This window comes from Grus americana, chromosome 19, assembly GCF_028858705.1.
Source record: "Grus americana isolate bGruAme1 chromosome 19, bGruAme1.mat, whole genome shotgun sequence".
Lineage (NCBI taxonomy): Eukaryota > Metazoa > Chordata > Aves > Gruiformes > Gruidae > Grus > Grus americana.
Window position 1 is genome coordinate 9,877,396 of NC_072870.1, and position 18,481 is coordinate 9,895,876.

Here is an 18,481-nt window from a genome sequence, read left to right on the forward strand (position 1 = left end):
TCACAACACAAATGGTGCGTGGATCAAAGATGGGCCGAGTGCTTTTACTAGAGGGCGTTTTTTAAAACAAGTCAAAATTAATGAGGACGATAAAACCGCAATAACTGTGCTTTAACATTTCTGAGCATCTCCTACCACTGGGCCCCTTCTGAGCAGCATAATCTCTGACGTGCCATTCCATTTACTTAAACAGATGATATAATTTATCAATATAATGGACACTGATGAAGATGGATTAATTTGGATTACAGAACCAGCGCTTCGCAGTGGCTCTATTCAGGACACAGAATGAGGATGCGTGTGATTATGACATTGTTTGGAGCAGGGTGGGCAAGGGCAGCAATCTGCACAGAGACTTGGATGCTCCCGAGTTGGCAGGGGAGGGAGGAGAGCCCTTGTCACAGCTGGATGGTGAGGAAGCTTCAAGCACCAGTATTTTTCTTCAAGTTACTTGAGGCTTCTCAGACTATGTTTATGTGATCTACCAATACTTGCTCTTTAGAAACGACTTGTCTCACCCTAAGTGAGATCCCCGTAAAAGTTAATTAATCGGAGAGGTAGCGTACAGAGAAAAGTAAAAGCAAAACTTAAAAAAAAAAAAAAAAAATCACCATTGGGTGAGATGTACGTGATCTCTGATCACACCTCTTCTTTGTACCTGTTCCTGATCCCACTATGTCCCTGCTGGGAGACTCGCACATCGCGTCGGCCAGGCGCTCCCGAAGGCCCTCTTCAGTGTGCTCCATGGAAGACATGTGACGGAGACCGAAGTTCTCGGGCCAGCTCCCACACACCTCCAGCAAGGTCACGCTGCGGTCGAAGGCACCTTCAACAGACAAAGGGTAGATGTTTGGGAGACCCTGGCACCAAACGACTTCCATACATGTTGTTTATTGCATTGGAAAGAAAGAAGCCCTTGTATGTTCAGTTCCTGAAAAGCTAATTTTAGCACATTAGTTAAAATGTTGGTGTTAATAGCACAGCAGGAGCAAACAGAGCCCTAAGCACTGAACAGCTTTGACCAGGCAGCTGTAAGCAAAAAAGTTAAATTAAAAATACAGACCCAATTCTGGTCTCACATTAGTGAGAGTCAGGAAATCAGCACAATGGCACTGATAGAAATGTCGACAGAATCAGGAACTGTAATGTTAAAAACCTACACGTTATTAAGTACATGTTAGACAACTACAAATTATTTTTAAAGTTGATTTGCCTTTCACTGGGCTGTTGAGCACTCTTCCCCCTTCTTGGACAACGGAAACAGTCATTTTGTCTTTGCTGATGGGCACAAATTTTAGCCAATATCCCTTTGTTGCTCTTGAGCAGAAAAATGCAAAGGGCGGTAGACCGATGAGGAAAGGACGCCTTGCTTTCTGCCTGGTGTTTGAAGTATGTCTACTGGAGGGAAAAAAAAAGCCAGCCCGTCTTTCAGTCTGGGATATCCGTAGTGTTCTCTGTTCCTGCACTGTGAAATTTTAGGTCAAACGTGAGCTAACAGAGACTCTTCCGTCAGCAGTGCCTTACTGAAGACGCTGGCTATTGTGACGGAGCGCACGTAACCTACAAAAGATACTTGAAATAATTCCTTAACTTGCAGTTATTACCTCATTCACAACAGGGTACGATGTTCTGCTGAATGCAAAGATTAGATTCTGAATTCAAGATCACTTCAAAGTACAAATTAAAATTATTCTACTTTATTATACAGCAAGTCTTCTGCGAAGGCTTACTTAAATCATTCCCACTTGGAACAAGATTACAGTTATGCTTTGTTGCTTCAAGCACATACTATTTACTCAACTATTAGGTAACTGAATATGCAGCATTTATTGTGCCTGGTTTCTGCCAGCCTACCGAGGGGAAAAAATGCAAATGCCAATGTTTCTCAAAGTTAAAAGTACATGAAACACGTCCTCGTTATCAGGCCTTTGGTTTTCCCCTTTGATCAGCCGTCAGAAACTATCTACACTTGTAGTCTGTGACTGTACAGCTTCACAGCACACTCCCTGCCACTGACAGGTGGTAATAGAAAGGGTGAGAGACCAAGCCCCGCGGCAGGCGTCCCTTCCTCTGATAACGTCCAAAGTACCGTGTGATAACCGTTAGTAAACACTCGGGCAGCCGGTTAATCCATACATCAGCAAAGAGAGGCAGATAATTTTGAACTCTAATGGCATGGACAAAAGCACCAGGGCTGGCATTCAGGGATTTATATGGGCTGCAATGGTGACTTCTGGCTCCTGAATTTCATCGGCGCGCACAACTTTGATTTATCTCCTTGCCTGGCTGCAGAGTAGATTCCTGGCACTAGAAAACCATCAACACTAAAATGGACCTCTACAAAATGGGACCGTGGCTCTTATGTGATGCATGCACTTGAACTCTGGATGAATCCCAGTTTAAACCGAGAGGAAGAATGACCAAATATTTCAACTTTTAATGGGTCTTTGGATTTATAAGGTTGCTCCAGTCTACTAATTTGTTTTAAAGCAAGGGTTCTTGAAGCTTGTTTGAGAAAATGCAGTGAAGAGGCGAAGTAATTTCAACGATGTTTAAGTCTCTGCAACATTTCCGTATTGTCAGCTATCTTAACTGCAGAGGGAAAAGCAAGATTTGGTCTTTTTTTGAAGCTTCTTTTTTCAAAACATCCTTCTGCCATTTCATGCGACCCTGCGACCCCCACATACACTCCGAGACCCCACCGATTTCAGTTGGTTTTGACAGGGCTGTTCACGTGCCCGGAGAGCTATCGGGAGGGCTTTTAAACCCGCATCCCAAAGCCCCAGGGTGGCAGCGGGAGACGATGAGCTCCCACAGGTTTGCAGGGTTGCGCCAGAGATGAGAAATCTCTTCTTTACTAGTGTCTGCCCTTATTCCGAAAGTGAGAAATGGGAGCATTTCTGCTCCTATAAGCAGACATATGAATAATAAGGCAAATGGCTTTTGAAGCTCTGCCAAGATGCCTGCATATGTGTACAGGGAGAAACTTCACAGAGCGCCGGTCTCTGGCTCCTGAGATACTTGAGTGAAAGCAAAGGAGACAAGTGCAGCGTTACCTCCGCAATCAGGGCCAAGAGCTGCCAAAACTTCTTAGCAGCAACGTGTGAGGTTGCAAGTGTTAATGCAAATGCAGGTTAGAAGGATTAGCTGCACGGAAAGTTTTCTTGCAAAAAACCGTAAGGCTGGTGAAGCTGTAGTTTTATCTCTCTTCCCTTTTCACTCCTCCACGTTAGGCGTACGCATCTGGCAATACGATTCATGTCCAGGCATCCTGCTATGATTCACCAGCCACCACTGTACCCTGGGTGATCACCCTGCCTGTGAGTAACGAGCGGCGGGGGCAGAGGAGGTCTGTGCACCGTCATCTGCTCTGTGTTGCAGTGGAGTCCACAAATCCCTCCTTATTTCAATATACACGTTGATAAAATCGGTTCCACGTAAAGCTGAACGCGCAGATGTGCGACCGAGGTTAGTTGGGGTGTGGGGGTAGAAAATGGGACCTTGCTTGAACAGGCAGGTCCTTTCCTACCATAAACCCCTGGCTCAGTCCCTCTTTCACGTAAAAAAAAAACGTTTCAGGAAAAACAAGACCGACCCTCGTGGACTTTCCTGTTCTTCCTGCCACTGCATCAGCAGACGGTAGATTCAGCAAAGTAAAATAATTTTTTTCAAGGCAGAATGAAGTCCTGGGTATTTTTACGCCTTGGAAAATTCTTCTGTGAAGTGCAGGAAATGGCAGATGGGCTGGTTACTCCCCAAGAGTCTTCGGGTGCTTTGCCCTACGTACATCGTTACCAACGGCACACGAGCTAATGGCATTAAACTTACACTGATAGCAGCTAACCATATCTCTGCTATTTATTAAATTGTAATCTCTTTCTGGCTGCCTTGCTCTCCCCTTTTCAATCCCAGTATCTCAGTTGATAACGTATCAAATTCCCCATCGTCGGCCAGAGAGAAGTTTACAAATAAACCTCAGCGGAGTGTCCTGCTCTCAAAATCCCCCAAACCCACAGCCAGAATGTAACTGCAGAACCAATGCGGCTGAGAAAGCTCCTGCTGATTCAAGGGATTACTGAAGGGTTGAGAGAAGGCAGACTTCGTCCCGTGCCTCTCCTGACAAACCGCTGAAATCCTACTGACAGCCACCAATATCAGACTTGATGTGTGAAGCCTAGCCTTTCTTCTGTCCCCCAGACCTGACACAGCTTCGAGAGTGGAACAGGTTCCACCTAAAAGGAGCAATTCATTCAGAAACGACTCAAGAAAGAAGCAAATTAGGTATTATTTTAATCAAGCAACGACTAGTGAAATCCGGGTGGAACCTCATTAAATCACTGAAAAAAATCCCATTCACTTAAAATTGTGTCAATATTTCATCCTCTCCCGTGGTGCTTTCAAGCTAGCAGAACATTTACTTCTCCCCTTATTTAGTGAAGATGAAACTGGCTGGAAATTAAGACCATCAGCCTCCTCTGTATGATGCCCGAGCACTGTCCCAGACCCACACCACTACAAATAAAAAACAACCCCAAATCAAACCAAATGGAACAAGCAGAAACCTTGGCTTGAACATCTAGGTCGAAAGTGCTTTGTTTTGCAATTCCAGCGTGTTTAGCTTTACGCTGCCCCAAACACTCCAAGCTAATTCTGCTCCACACGCAGGGTTCTCCTATTAAAACTTTAATTTTCTCCTGATACCGATCTCCCACTTCTGTCCTTCCACTGACATTTGCCTCCCAACGAGCGCTGCCCTTTACTCACGCCACTGCTGGAGGGAGCAGAATCCAACCCCCCCCGTCTTTCTGCTTAACGTTTCTCACATTTTATTAACGGCAAAGGCTTCTGTTATTTCTCATACCAAATTACCTCGCTTAGAAGCACAGGGTTTGTCTTTCGCATCGCAATTGTTTCAAGGCTTTTAATATAAAAGGAAAATAAATTCTACAGAAAGAAGAAAAAAAAAAAAAAGCCCCAAACCTTGGAAATGTCCTTTCATTTCACAGTTAGCCCTACCAACCAAGACCGAGAAAACCAGAGGAGCTTATTTTTTTCTCTGAAAAATCTAGTAGTAAAAAGTATTTTTACAAAATATTTTAATGCTTCTAGTGTGTTATTTTTCTAAGTCAAAATAGCTAAGCTAAATCTTTCACCATAGCCCTTTAATTCAAAAGCCAGGGGAAATTTTTTTCATTAAACCTCTGGACGGCTTTGTTTAAAATATGAAATCAAGTAGCTCCATTTCCTGTCTTCTAAGGAACAGTAAATCAAAAAGAGTACGTTCTCCAAAAATACAGTAATGGTTCTATTAAAGAGCTTGACAGTTTTGAGCCTCACCTTGCATAATGCAACATACGTGTGAGCAAAAATAACAGAGTAAATAGGAAAGGAAATGACCTGCCAATTTTAACCGATAAAAGATGCGTCCTTCTCATGAAAGAGATGGGGGTTCGACCCCCGGGGACGGCAGATCCTGGGGTGCGACCAAGAAGGTCTCGGAGGGAGAGGAGGGGCTGCCCATCACCAAGCCCCTGCCTTTCCTGGCCCCTTCCGAAGCAGGAGCGGACTTTGAAGGGAGTCCCGATTCCCTTGGCACCGGACGCGCCGGGAACCGCAGCGTGAGCGTGACAGAGCTGCCCAGAAAAGCCTCGGCCGGGAGCGAGAACCCCACGGGCGCGTGAGGAACCAGCGCATGGAAATTCCTTGCCCAAAGCAGTGAGTCAAATCGTAACGTACCCCATTTAAATATTAATGGTTGAACTTTCCTATGGGGTTTGCCAATTCACTTCCATGCCATAACTTTGTTACTCCAGGGGGATGCCACAAAGCAGCAGCGCTCAGTACTTGAATGGGGACCTGTGCAAATACCTTATTTAAGCGGGGAGGAGGCAGAATCTCCCCGACCTGCCCCATCTCTGACTTTTGAACACGCGCCCGTGCTCGGCGGCACGTGCTGCTGATCCTCTCCCGTGCACGGCCCATGTGCTGCCTTCCCGCTCTCCCACGGCATGTGCACGTCAACTTACGTGTGACAGACTTTGCAACAACTCACCTCCGTGCACAGCTGTTAAATCAAGGTGTGAGTGTTAATTATTGCCTTTGGAAACGACGGCAGGAGCTACAGCCTTTGCGAGTAACTCTACTTCTCTGTCATCTTCCCTCCCACGGAGTTTCTTTTTTTCCAGAATCGCTCACAGTTCTGCTATAAACAGGACATTACTCACCAGCTCTGTATCCTGTGAGTGCATTTAATTAATGGAGACTTCAGTCGGGGTGCCCAGTCCCACAGGCAACGAACAGTTTCAAATCCCTTTGAACTTTTGGCTAAGCGAGGCTGAGAGGTTCCTGCATCCCTCCTCAGCACACTACAGACTTGTAAACAAAAATACTGTTTATTCCTCTGTCATTATTTCTAAATGAGTTTTAAGCAAACATGCAGCTGCCGGGAGGAGCAAGCCCGGCGGCGCGGTGGCCCCGGGAGCCCCTGTGCCCAGCGGTGCTGCGGGGATGAAGGCGGATGGTCGGGCAGGAGGTTGCCCAGCCGTTGCCCGCGTCCGACGCGGTAGTGGCCACGCGCTCCCGCTGCCCAGCTCGGGACGCTGGCCGAGGTGACGGATGGCAACGTTCAGGATCATAGCGGTGCCTCGGCGCAAGCGCGACAGGTCCTTAGGGACCACCTCGTCCTCCTCCTCCTCCCCGCTGCCCCGAGAAATGCCGTCTCCTCCGGTCCTGCACAAGGGGTTAACCACGGGCTCAGGAGAAGCATTTCAGATGATTAGGAACACAGCCAGCGATCACAGCCATCGTGAAGGCTTTCAAATGTGAGCGAGGCTGCAATTTTCAGAGCTAGAGCAGTGAGATATTTTTATAAATACATAAATCTTTTCAAGGAAAAACAAATATTGAGGAAGGAATGTAAACATTATTGTAAAATGCATAATAAAATGGCTGTTGTTTGTTAATTTTGCTCCTTATTATCCAGTCTATCTGTACCACCGATGTTGAAACATTTGCCTTTTTTTTTTTTTTTAAACTCCCTTATTCATTTAAAAGTAGTTTCCTGCATGTTATACGAATAAGCAAAACCTAAGGTCCTAAATCCAGGAGAACTTTGAAGTATGAAACCCATGGTCTATGGGAACTATGTTTTCATTAATCAAAGTAGATGTTTCTAAAGCCATCAGATTTATCATGACTGGATTTCATATGTGAAACCCAATATACACACAGACATACACTGCTTGTCCTTTTGGATTAGTTCTGACCTTTTACTCTCCTTTCTGAAGGATCTGCCTTTCCTCAGAGCAAGGCTGCCCTGGTTTACCACTGCCTCAGCCAACGGAGCCTTGACAAAGTACGTTTCCAACTCTCCGCTTTCTGTGTCTGAGTACGAGTCTGGGTTAAGGTCAAAACATAAATGATTAAGTATATTTATTAAACTCTGCCTTTGCCTTGAATGCTCCCTGCGACTCTGTTATATGCCATCCAAACTGCAGTTTCACACCAGCCCGCTGGTAATACACCTGGCCACCAAATGAGGGACCCGAGTGTCACCGCAGCAGCGACGCTGAGCCCTGGGCTGGCGAAAGCTGAAGGAAGCCCCTCAGAGCCCCCCGAGCATCGCCGAGGGCTCCTGCGGCCCCGGCCGAGCGCCTGGCTTCCCCAGAGACGTGGAGGTTAGCAAAAGGACACGGGAGAGAGACGGGATGGTTTAAAAACCGGAGGCAGGATGTGACATCCATCCAAAGCAAGACTTAAAAGATAAAACGCAAAAAAATCTGCATTTGGTGTCGCTGGGGAAATTTATGCCGTGGTTTTGCAGCACCAGAAGCACAGGACTTTTAAAGAGTAACGCAAGGGCTGGGGGCGAGCGCGGGCTCTGCCGGGGGCACGGGGGGCTGCCGCTGCGCGCTGCAGGCACCGATGGGGAAGGTGCAACTCACCTACAGCCTAAGGAATACAGTGCACTGAAAAATAAGATGGCTGTATTTTTGCAATCCTGGATGCAATTTATTTAGCGGTCTAAAAGCAAAAAGAGATGGAAACTACGGTATAACTGGATGCTATTACGATTTTAAAAACAAAATACCCCCTCATAATAAAATTAATTTCCAAGAAAAAAATGTTTTTTTTCCCATTGAATAGCAAGATTCTTGCATATTTTAACTCTTTACGGCTTTGCAGAATCACAATGCCTGGAAAAAATCAGGAATGCTATGATCAGCTCCAAGCCCCCTTCGAGATTAACATTTCTTTACATTTAATCCTGACATAAAGCGGAGTATCCTGAGGAACAGAGAGTTCTGCGCCGCGCGGGGCAGTCGGGGTGGGTGCGCGTTACCAGGTACGATTCTGCACAGCAGAAACTTCACCTGATGTTCTTTCAACCTCTAGGTCTGGAAATTTCATTAAAAAAGGATTCGCAGAAGATCTTCAGCACTTTTTAGTTTTTGCAAGGTTGGAAATGTTTTCTTGTGGTATTCACATACTTATAATTCCCAGTCCCGGTTAAAATTAGAAAATCCAGTAACTTTTTTTTCTCATAGTAAAGTTTCCCACTCTCTGAAGATCTACGACTTAGTTCAGCTTACGATAAGATGAATGTTGAGATTTTCAACAATGCCTAGGAAATTTAAGCACACAATGAATTCCATTAAATCTCAGCGGAGGCTTTTTTAGATGACTCTCTATCTTGTTTTACTTCTCATCTGAATAAAAGCTGCAACTTTACGACGCTGAAGTCTTTGTATCGGCTTCACTGAGAAAAGCTGTGTAAGATGCGGGAAGGATACATCTGGCATTTCTGCGACACTACATAACGATGCTTATTTGCTTATTTGTTTATATGCCAAGTCATTTCTGAACTCTTTGGAAGAGGTTTGCAGGCATACCCTGTCTTAGCAAGCTCATTGCACGAGATAGAAATATGCCAATGCCACTGGAGGGACTTTAATATGTTACTTCCCTGAAGAAAACAGCAAGATTTATCTTACTTATTATCAGTCTCGTGGCATATACGAATGCACATACATATATACACGTACAAAGGACACATAATGGATTATAAAAGGGTCATATTTACCCACGAGTAAGGAGAGATCTGACAACTCATCGGGGTTTTCTGGATAACTAAGATCTTATGTTACACTTCGAGACACAAGTGTGGATTTGTCATATTGCTTAAGAATTAGTGGTAACTGTCTGAGCCAAGGAATTTAATTCTGATTGTTTCACTTGAATTAAAAAAATCTTAGTGTTGAAAAAACATTGGAACTGTGCTATATACTAATACATCACTCAAATTGTAATAGGAGACTCTTTCTTGTGTAATAGAAACAGAGAGTGTAATGCTTGGAAAGGCCAAGTTCATTGCGGGTACGGTTCCTCCGCAGCTGAGCGGTAAGGGATACTGTATCTTAAACCCGCGGCAAAGGAGGGGCTGGAGCTGCACAGCAGGGATGGATGTGGTCCAGCACGCTGCCCTAAACCCGGCCCGAGCATCCTTCACGTCCTCCCTCCCACTCAGCAGACCGAGTCTACCAGAGACAGAGATTTCTGCTGGGCTTCGGGTAATTTTTTCTTTGTAAGTAATATGCACGCAGAGAAACGTTCGCAAACAAGGGGAGATAAAGGAGCAGTTTCTTATCGGCTAGGAGAAAGTTTGCAGAAGAGAATCTGTGGGAAAGCAGCTGAGCAACCATCAAAGGTCCGGAAATGTGAAATTTGGTTTAATATCACTAGCAACCAGTTAAGAATGAAATATTTTTTGCATTATAAGAGCAAATATTTTTCTGGTCTCATATCACCTTTTCCAGATGAAACATTTCACAACCCAGCCGACATATAAACAGAAACCAAAATATTTTCCTAAGGTGCATCACTAATCCCACTCGGGGCCTCTAACTTGTAATTTATTTGTCTTACCTCACTATGAAATAACGTACGTGTTGGTTCCAAGCTACTGTCTAACAAGTACTTGTACACAGGATAAATAAATCGCGCTTGCAAATACTAGGCACTCCCTGGGTGATTTCTGTTTTCCTGCCGGTCCCTGCCCAGCACGTGCACGGCAGCGCCCCGGCTCCTGCCCTCGCCTGCCTGCCTGCTGCCCCTGCCCGCTGCTGCCAGCCCAAAGCTGCGCAGCCGCCTGCAGCCTTCGTCAGCACGAGGCATCTGCGGTTTGCAACTGCTTCGTAGAAATTAGCATATTGGAGTCATTTTTAGCAGGGGTTTCCGTGTCGGTAATGTAACTCCTTGCCGTGTGCCTACGCTGTAGCCAGCTTTTCCTTAGGGAATGACAGAGGAACGACGACCTTCTTCTGACACTGTCTGTAGCAAATCCCACTGTGTTACCATTCAATTCATTAGAGTTGCATCTAATACTACGTGCACGGACTGCTGTGATCGCAACTTCCCTACGAGTATTTTAACATATTTCATGAAGAGCACGAGACAGATTCAGATAGTAAACCAGGGTGATGGAAATGTTTGAGTTGAGGGCAGCTGAGAGCCTGCTGTAAGGATAGAGCACCACTAATATCAGGTTAATTAACTCTTGCCACTCATTAATTGAGCGACCAGGATCAGAGAATGAAGGAGAGACTGCAAAACACACCTGGAGGGCCAAATCCTTAGCCAAGGCAAAATGAGTTATCAGCGCTGATATAAAGGGTGTTATTGCTTGCACCGGGAGGAGCTGGAACATCAAGGTTTAAGTAACTCACCCGAGGTCACTGGGCAAGTCTATGGCAGGGCTGCCCAGAAAGAAATCTTCTGCCTGAGGACACCCCTGCACAATGCCACATCTTCCCAAAAGGTATGAAAACACGGACGGGACCTCCCGAGCCACTGAGTCCTGCCCTGGCCAGGCACCAGGTCCCACGTGCCCTTCCATCAGCTCTGGGCATTTTGGAAATTGCCTACTCAAAGCCTGTCGACCCCTCCAAGAACATTATGAAAATGTGTTTCTTTAAGGACTACAGAGAAATGTGAAATTTTATGTTTAGAAAATAATAAAAATTCAAAAAACCTTAAGCTTTTTTCCTCATAAGCCTTCCAAGTCAGGGAAGATAAATTCTTTTGGCCCGATTCTGAATTCATTAAAAGCACGTGCCAAGTTGCACAAGCTAGTTATCTATGCTCCAGCAAGGACTGGACTCACAAAGCACTGAAATCTCTGGTCCCCAGCCAGCTTAAGCATATACTTAATTTTAAGCATGCAAATAGCCGCAGCGACTTCAATGGTAGTATATATATGCTGAAAGTTAAGTGTGTGCTTAAGCGTGCTGCTGGAGCGGGGCCAGAGCACTTGGTGACTCGCAGTACCAAGGTCTGATCTCCCACCAAACCCTGTCCTAGGGAGGGATTTCACTCCAGCCAGGCAGGCTTTGGAAAGGCCAGGCAGGACCCAGCTGGTCAGGAGCCAGCAGACCTGTCCTCGCTGTCTGAAGTTTTCCTCCGCATGCATTGAGGAGGTTTTGCCCTTGTCACTTATATTATCCGTCAGACATCTGGTGGCTGGATAAGGCAGAGCGACATTGCAAGGTGAGATGATGGAGTGAAAAAATTATTGCAACTGGCATGTCCTAGCCTAAGGCTTTCGGTCATTTAACTCATCTCACTCTCATCCTCGGAAAAGACTGTACTCAAAGGGCAGGAGATTTACCCTTCTACACGCCTCATGTTTGCACTTGGCAATTTGCAGTAACAACTCCAAATGCAAACAGGAGTTAGGCAAAGACGGTTCACCGTTTACGCCTAAAAGCAAAGCTTTCAGGAATAAGCAAGAACTACTTACAAAAAGTGTCATACCAGGACTTCCGCTGCCTCGAATAACGCCAGCATTTTTTTACTTGACAATGGCGCTCTGACCTCGTGTTACAGAAATCACAAAAAGTGACTAGAAGGCTGCGCCTACAGGGAATTATCCTTACGGGGACAAATTAAAATTGAAATTAAAATTTTTCTTACTAAGTCCTTATCTTGGAATTTCTCTGTCTTCTCCCATCAGATCCCTGTCTACGAGAAAGCCCACTACGTACAGGTTTTTCAATAAATGGCAGATGAGCATTTGTGCACGGGTTGAAGTCTGCTGCCAGATGCTTGGCGAAACTCCTTGACTTCAGGCGAACAAGGCTGATGTGCACCTGTGGAGACGCCGACCGAAGGGACCACGCCAGATCCCCCATCCCCTGCAGGCTGCTGCCCGCGGGGAACTGCCTCGCTGCTTCAGCCATACCCTTCCAGCTGTATCACTGAGGCAAACGGATCTCCCACAAAAGCAGAAAAAGACAGAAGTGGGTGCATCAACCCAAACAAACAAAAAAAATCAAGGGTAACAGGAAAGTCTGTTAATTCACGCTGTGCCGTTAATTTATGAAATGTGGCGAGCTCTAACTCGGAAGCACAAGAACCAGATTTTTATAGCCAATCTTCTTTCTTCTTCCTTCAATAAAACACGTTTTGGAGCACTGATGGCAAGGACATGCTTTGCTGTGATTTATGAAGCAATGCAACCTATAATGTAATTTGGGATTAACCATTCAGCCAGAAGCCGCCCAAAGGGATCAGGTAGACAGAGAGGGATGAAGGAGAAACTTCAGAGTCTGCAAGTCCAAATCGTGATGCTTCAAATTCTTGCCTGACCCCACAGACCCTGTCCCTGTCTGGCAGATTTCCCTGGATCCAGGAAGAACCCCCCAGCTTCCCCAGCACCTCGGCCCCTTCCCAGCACAGCTGGGATGTTCAAAGTGGGTGTTTTCCCTGCCTGCTTCCCCAGGAACGCCTGATTCAGCCACTCAGCTCTGCACACACTTTACAGCCCCCTCTCAATACGCTCTGCAGCACCAACTGGCTGAAGCACCACAGCAAACGTGGGACCACTCGCACCCCGAGATGGAGCAGCCCCGTTACGCACAGCCCCCCGGCCGGGGGAGGAAAGCCTGTCTCTCCCCAGGGACCCCGGCATCAAAAACCGGGTACCGTGACCTTCTGGGTTGCAATACCTAAATCCTCCTGTGAAACCAGCTTTGGTCCATGTGAATAGTTTGATGATGAGAGCCATGCTGCTTGCCAAGGCAAGACGGATTCTGAGCGCTGCGGACTACCATTCTCGTGGACGATAAATATTCCACTGAAATCACAGCTTATACATATTTAAAAGGATAAACCTGCCACTAATAACTACGAATCAAAAGAGAAGATTCCAATTTTAATGCCAGAAAGCTAACAAAAATCTTCAGTGTGTTATAAACAAGTATCTATCATTATAAACTAAGTTCAGCATGTAAAAATCCAAAGATGGAGTTTATTGTCTTTAATGGCTGAAAAATGACAAGTGTGTTTGGTTGAAAAGGAATTTAGCAAGAAGTAGTTCTGTACAAGAACCAAAATCCATCTTAAAGTAAGAAAATCACTGCTGACAGTTTTACAGTAGAATTAAGCTGCTGTGAACTCTCAGAAGTGGGGCTAATCACAAGTTTCTGGGGAATTTAATACAGAAAAGAAATCTGATTATTAGGGAGAATCCTATAACTCAGGTAGAAGCTGATCCTACACCTTTTCCAGTCTAAAATTATGAATCAAACTACGGGCATTTTGCAGAGGGGATTGCTTTCCGACAGCCTGCTGAGCCGCCTCCCTTCTGTCAGCAGAGCAATGATCTGCGAGCCCATCGGAGCAACAACTGTTCCAACCTTGCATCCTAACGATCTTCCCACCAGCACAAAGCCATCTACGAGTACGCTTGGCACAAAGCGTCGGGAGGAAAAACTGGCTTTAAAACCACAGAGAAGCAAATCCAAGGAGGTAAGCAAGCGGGTGTCGGGTACCGGCTAATGAAGATATGAGAGGGATGCATCAGGTCCGATGATGTGCTTGTGTAAATACACGTAGAAGTATTTCCTACAGTGGGCAAGCTCAAAGGTGGAAGCTGTCCAAGGGGAATCTCTCAAAAACCCTGGACAGCAGCAAAAAATGTGACAAAAACCTTGCCAAACGTTTTAGTGCTCTGCTGAAAGATCAAGGTGGAAGGAGCCTCTGCGCTGGAAGCCCTGGAACAAAGACAGACTTTCCTGGAACAGAGCGCGTAACCGTTCAAACATCAACCCATCATCTCAGTTGTGAGCTGAAGAAATAACAATAATAATTTTCCAGAGAGAGAAGAAAAAGGAAAGAGGGAGAAAGGAAGTAAAATCATCAGCCAGTTCCAGGTACACTGACCTCTATCTGCAGATTAATTTAAATCAAGGGAAGAGGAAAAAAAAGTGGGACATGAGATGAAGTAAAAAAAATATTTCTAAATACAGTAAGTGACCAGATTGGAAAAGTATCCTGGGAGAAGTAACTTTTCCTAAGCACACAAGTATTACCTTTGATACATTAAAAGGTCAACAGAGGCACGAGTAGTTTCATATATGGAGAACAGATTCAAAAGGTATGTTAGGGTATGTTCAAAGCACGGAGGGAAACGGTGGTGCAGCTCTGGTGTCTATCAAGCCACATTTATTGATGTTCTTGCTAGCTGAGGCAAGGTTTGGGAACATGGATCATAACACCATTTTTATACCCTATAAAAGTACACTGCAAAGTGATGAGAAACGTGGATTGTTGAGTTGTGCCAGGCAAGTCCATTATAAAGAATGAGCGTACTTTCTTGTGAGGCTTTTTACAATGCAAAGAGTAATTCTTTGCTTGCTGCAAAAAAAATTGGGAACCCTCCAAAGCATATGTTTCACGAATCTCCAAAAAGTGGAAAACAAGATTCCACGAGGAGAACTGTAGGGAGTGCAGTGTGAGAACAGAAGCTGGGGACGAGCTTCCCGCTTGTCCCACGTTGGGGGCAGATGGGGCAGGGACCAGGCCAGGACCTCCGTTAGCACGCTTCCAGTCTGCACAGCGGCTCCCTCCTCAAGCCGTTCGCCTCCATAGCTGATCTTAGAGCAGGGTGTGGGACTAGCACTGGAAGCTGGTTATCCTCCCTGCAATTACAGCAGATTTTGTTTAATGGCATTCAAAACAGGAGGTGAAAATAGAGATGTTTAAGAGCACCTGCATTTTCTGCTTAATCGAGCAGAGAACTGCCTTCTCGTTCCAAGGTGGAGAATTAGCATCTCAGCACCTTGTTTCTTCAAGACATTTGACCTTTGCAGCTTTACAGACTAAGACACTGGCTAATTTTCATCTAGCTGGACACCGTTTGGAAGCTACTGAGGAAGTGGGATACGTTGGAGGTGTTTTGGTGAAATATTTAAGCTGGAGAGTTGCCACTGAGCAGAAGGCACCTTTTCCCCAGAGCCCCTGAAGTCCTGCCAGGGCGGAGCGGAAAGAAGGCCCGAGGATGATAAAGACCTTCAAGCGCATAATTCAATCTTTTTCACGTCAACTTTGAAAGTCCATCCCAAATCCATGCCTATATCTAAGCATGTTCGTTTGTCAGGAGGGACAAGGGAAAGCCTCACCTAAAGAGGTCACATTAGTATGATCTTCGGGTCGATGCAAACAAGGCTGCAAGGAATTCCTTACTGAGATTGTTTCCAATACACTCTGAATATCACTGAAACCAGAACGAAAAGAAATAGCAAAATAACTCTCCAGCTTTATGTCAGAGTCTTGTTGATACCACTCTGACTAGCCCAGTAAAGTCATTTGTCCATCTTATGCCTTAGTTTCTCCGCCTATATAATAGGCATGAGACAATATAGCTACTTGACTTCAGTTTTCCAAAAATAAATATCTGGGAACACTCTCAGGTCTCCGTAGCAAGTCAGTGCATATCGTTGCTCACAAAGGACCCCTGTAGCAAACAATACGACTTTGGAACACCTCGAGAATCCAAACCAGACAAGTGCCGTGCCCACCTACATCAAAAAGCTGCCGTTTTTCAAACCACCCTGTGGCTAGGTCAAAAAGTCTGCGAGGCCTTAGCTTCCGCGGGCTGCAGCATCAAAAGTTTTAGGCAGGTTTAGAGAACCCATCCTAACACGCACAGCAGTGAAGCTGAACTGGCAATCTCACTGTTCCTACAGAATGCAATTCACCTCCGTGCTGAGAGCAGGCGCAAGGCCAATATACCATTTAAGACCCATTTTCAGGGCTTAGTAAGACTGAAGTGGTGCACAGAGCTCGGGCTAGCCTTCAGCACGGGAAGGGAATTTACCCATAATAAACTAGCGAGAGCCCGTAGTGCAAATTTCTGCAGGACCTTTGACAGGATGACGGCTACAGAAACATAATAATCCAATGGACTCGTAACCACCAAGTCCACCTACCCTCCTCGTATAAATAATAGGTCCAAGACAAAGGAAGTGGAAATTAGATGTTTGTGGTGAATTGCAGAGAGCCAAAGACCTTATAAGATACCCAGTACTTACATCTACACTTAATTAGGAGTGAAACTGCAGACATGAGACCTCAACATGTGGTATTCACATGTGGGCTCAAAAATACTGTCAAAGCCAGTTTTCTTATGGTTAAAACGTTGAGGACATGATGCAGAGGGAAAGTCAGGAGATGCCTGATCGACAACCCCAGCTGTCTGCGCAACGACACGCTGTGCTCTACCAACTCAGACGCGGGGGCTGCTCCAGCGCTGTTCGCGCAGATGCCAAGTTTTGCCCTTGTACCCCGTGCAAGCCGGACGACTACAGAGAGGTCCTGAGATGTCTGTTGTATGTACCGATTGAGCAGTTAAACCTAAACAAGAAGAAATCTGAAATTCAGATGTTACTGTCAAAACTAATAGGAAACAGGATGCAGCTAGAACGCAAATACAGTGGTCCAAATTCTGGTCTCAGTTACGACCCAGCGAGTCCAATATGAGCCCAGGGAAATGCATTCTGTTGTACATTAATGAAGAATTTTGTCTCGTGGACCTAAAAATAAACTTGTAACTTTTTTTGACCCTATGTAAAACCCCAGCAAGATTTTCTCCAGGAATAGGCAAAGGACAAAATTGCTCGTTATCTTGATATTACTTGACTTCAGAGATGCCTACACAACAGAGTCGGGGTCTACCGGTGAAATCCCAGTTCCGCCAAAACCAACAGGAGTTTTGCCAAGGCATTCAGTGAAGGCAGGATTTCACCCCAAATCTTTACGGGGGTATCATTTTCTGAAGAGAAAAATACATTAAAACACAAATGAATGCTCTTCTACGGATATTTTAAACAGATTTTAAAGAACATATCTAACTTAATTAAGAGTACAAATACGTGGATGTCATCTTCACGTTGCATATAAACAATTCATCACGACTCACGTTTCTACAACACTGTAGTGAGTTGGACTAGCTCTCTACGAACAAAACCAGAGACATCTGCAAATCGGATTTAAAATATTTTTTTTTTTTTTAAACAAAATGATTAAAAGTTGAAGAAACACTTCCATATGGAAGAATCTTACCCCAACAGGTCACCACAAAGACACTTCAAACACAATAAAACAGGAAGTGCTAAAAAAAGCATAGCAGCTCACAAAAACCCCCACAACCTTTTCCACAGAAAAAATATATGTCACCCTGGGTAGAAAAACCATTTGGCAGTGTAATGTGTCTTTAATCTGCTCAATTTGCTTATTATAGTAAAGGGTTAGAGGAATTTTCAAGCAGTGGCCAAAAATACTACAATGAGATCCTCCCCTCGAAAAGTAAACTTACTTAAAGAGAATTAACTTCTTCAACTTAAATATTTCAAAGCTGAAAAGTACCCCCACAAAAGAAGAAAGAAAAAAAAAAAAAAAGCTGCTGTCCACCAAGGACGGTTTAACTGCTCAAACCCGGGACCCAGCAATCGTTTGTCCACGCCGGACTGCGCTCTGCTCCCCGGGGCAGCTCTGCAGCGCTTGCACTAGGTGAGCAGCAAACACCCAGCTGAGGTTTTTATGTGCCTCTTACTCGACTTTAGAAGGGAAAATGTACTTTGAGGCACCAGGGAAAGAAAATAGCCTGGTATTCCTCGATTTTAATCCTAATGGCCACACGCATGGGGCTGGGAGCGGAGCACTCGGGAGCAGAGCACAGAGGCACTGCTGGCACCAGAGCCAAACTCAGGATTACCCGACGTCAGAAGCAAATTGATTTTGAGCCTATCGATTCGCCAGATTGCTTATCAGGTTTGAGAGCCTTTAAAAACTGAGATAATAGTTAGAGGAGATGGATATAACCCAGGAAAAACACCTCTGTAGACGCACGTTCCTTTTGCGTCTACCCTAACACGAACGGGGCGCAGGGAGATTTTAGTTAACGTTACCGAGTTCTCAACTCCACTGACTCGAGTATTTGGTCATTTTAAACCTGATACTTTATCAAAACGCTATGTCAATTCTCCAGGTTATCTACAATTAGAAAACCGTGCACGTGACCATCCTGCAACTGCCCGTGGCACGGACGGGCACAGCGCCGAACCGGGGAAAGCCAGCAGCATCTCTCCTCCTGGCTGCCGGCACTACAGAGATGCCTGGAGGAGCCCAACCAAGATAATAAGAG

General features: G+C 45.3%; 2 protein-coding genes across 12 annotated transcripts in view; one reads left to right on the forward strand and one right to left on the reverse strand.

Moving 5' to 3' along the window:
* Positions 1-12,136, forward strand: part of LOC129215132 (translation initiation factor IF-2-like) — a 49,903-nt gene extending 37,767 nt beyond the window's left edge. The window contains exon 2 of the mRNA XM_054847784.1: positions 12,011-12,136. Within this exon, the coding sequence (XP_054703759.1) occupies positions 12,011-12,066 (56 nt within the window). The 3' untranslated portion in view covers positions 12,067-12,136. The remainder of the gene's footprint in view (positions 1-12,010) is intronic.
* The window catches only part of BCAS3 (BCAS3 microtubule associated cell migration factor), a 366,627-nt gene that overhangs the window by 23,290 nt on the left and 324,856 nt on the right, over positions 1-18,481 (reverse strand). For 6 of the 11 annotated variants that reach the window (XM_054847769.1, XM_054847770.1, XM_054847771.1 and 3 more), the window contains one exon: positions 659-826. The exons of 1 other annotated variant lie outside the window; for it this stretch is intronic. In XM_054847769.1, the coding sequence (XP_054703744.1) occupies positions 659-826 (168 nt within the window). Of the gene's footprint in view, positions 1-611; positions 827-18,481 lie in introns of all 11 variants that reach the window. 4 more of the 11 variants (XR_008579901.1, XM_054847775.1, XM_054847773.1 and 1 more) reach the window with 2 other exon arrangements.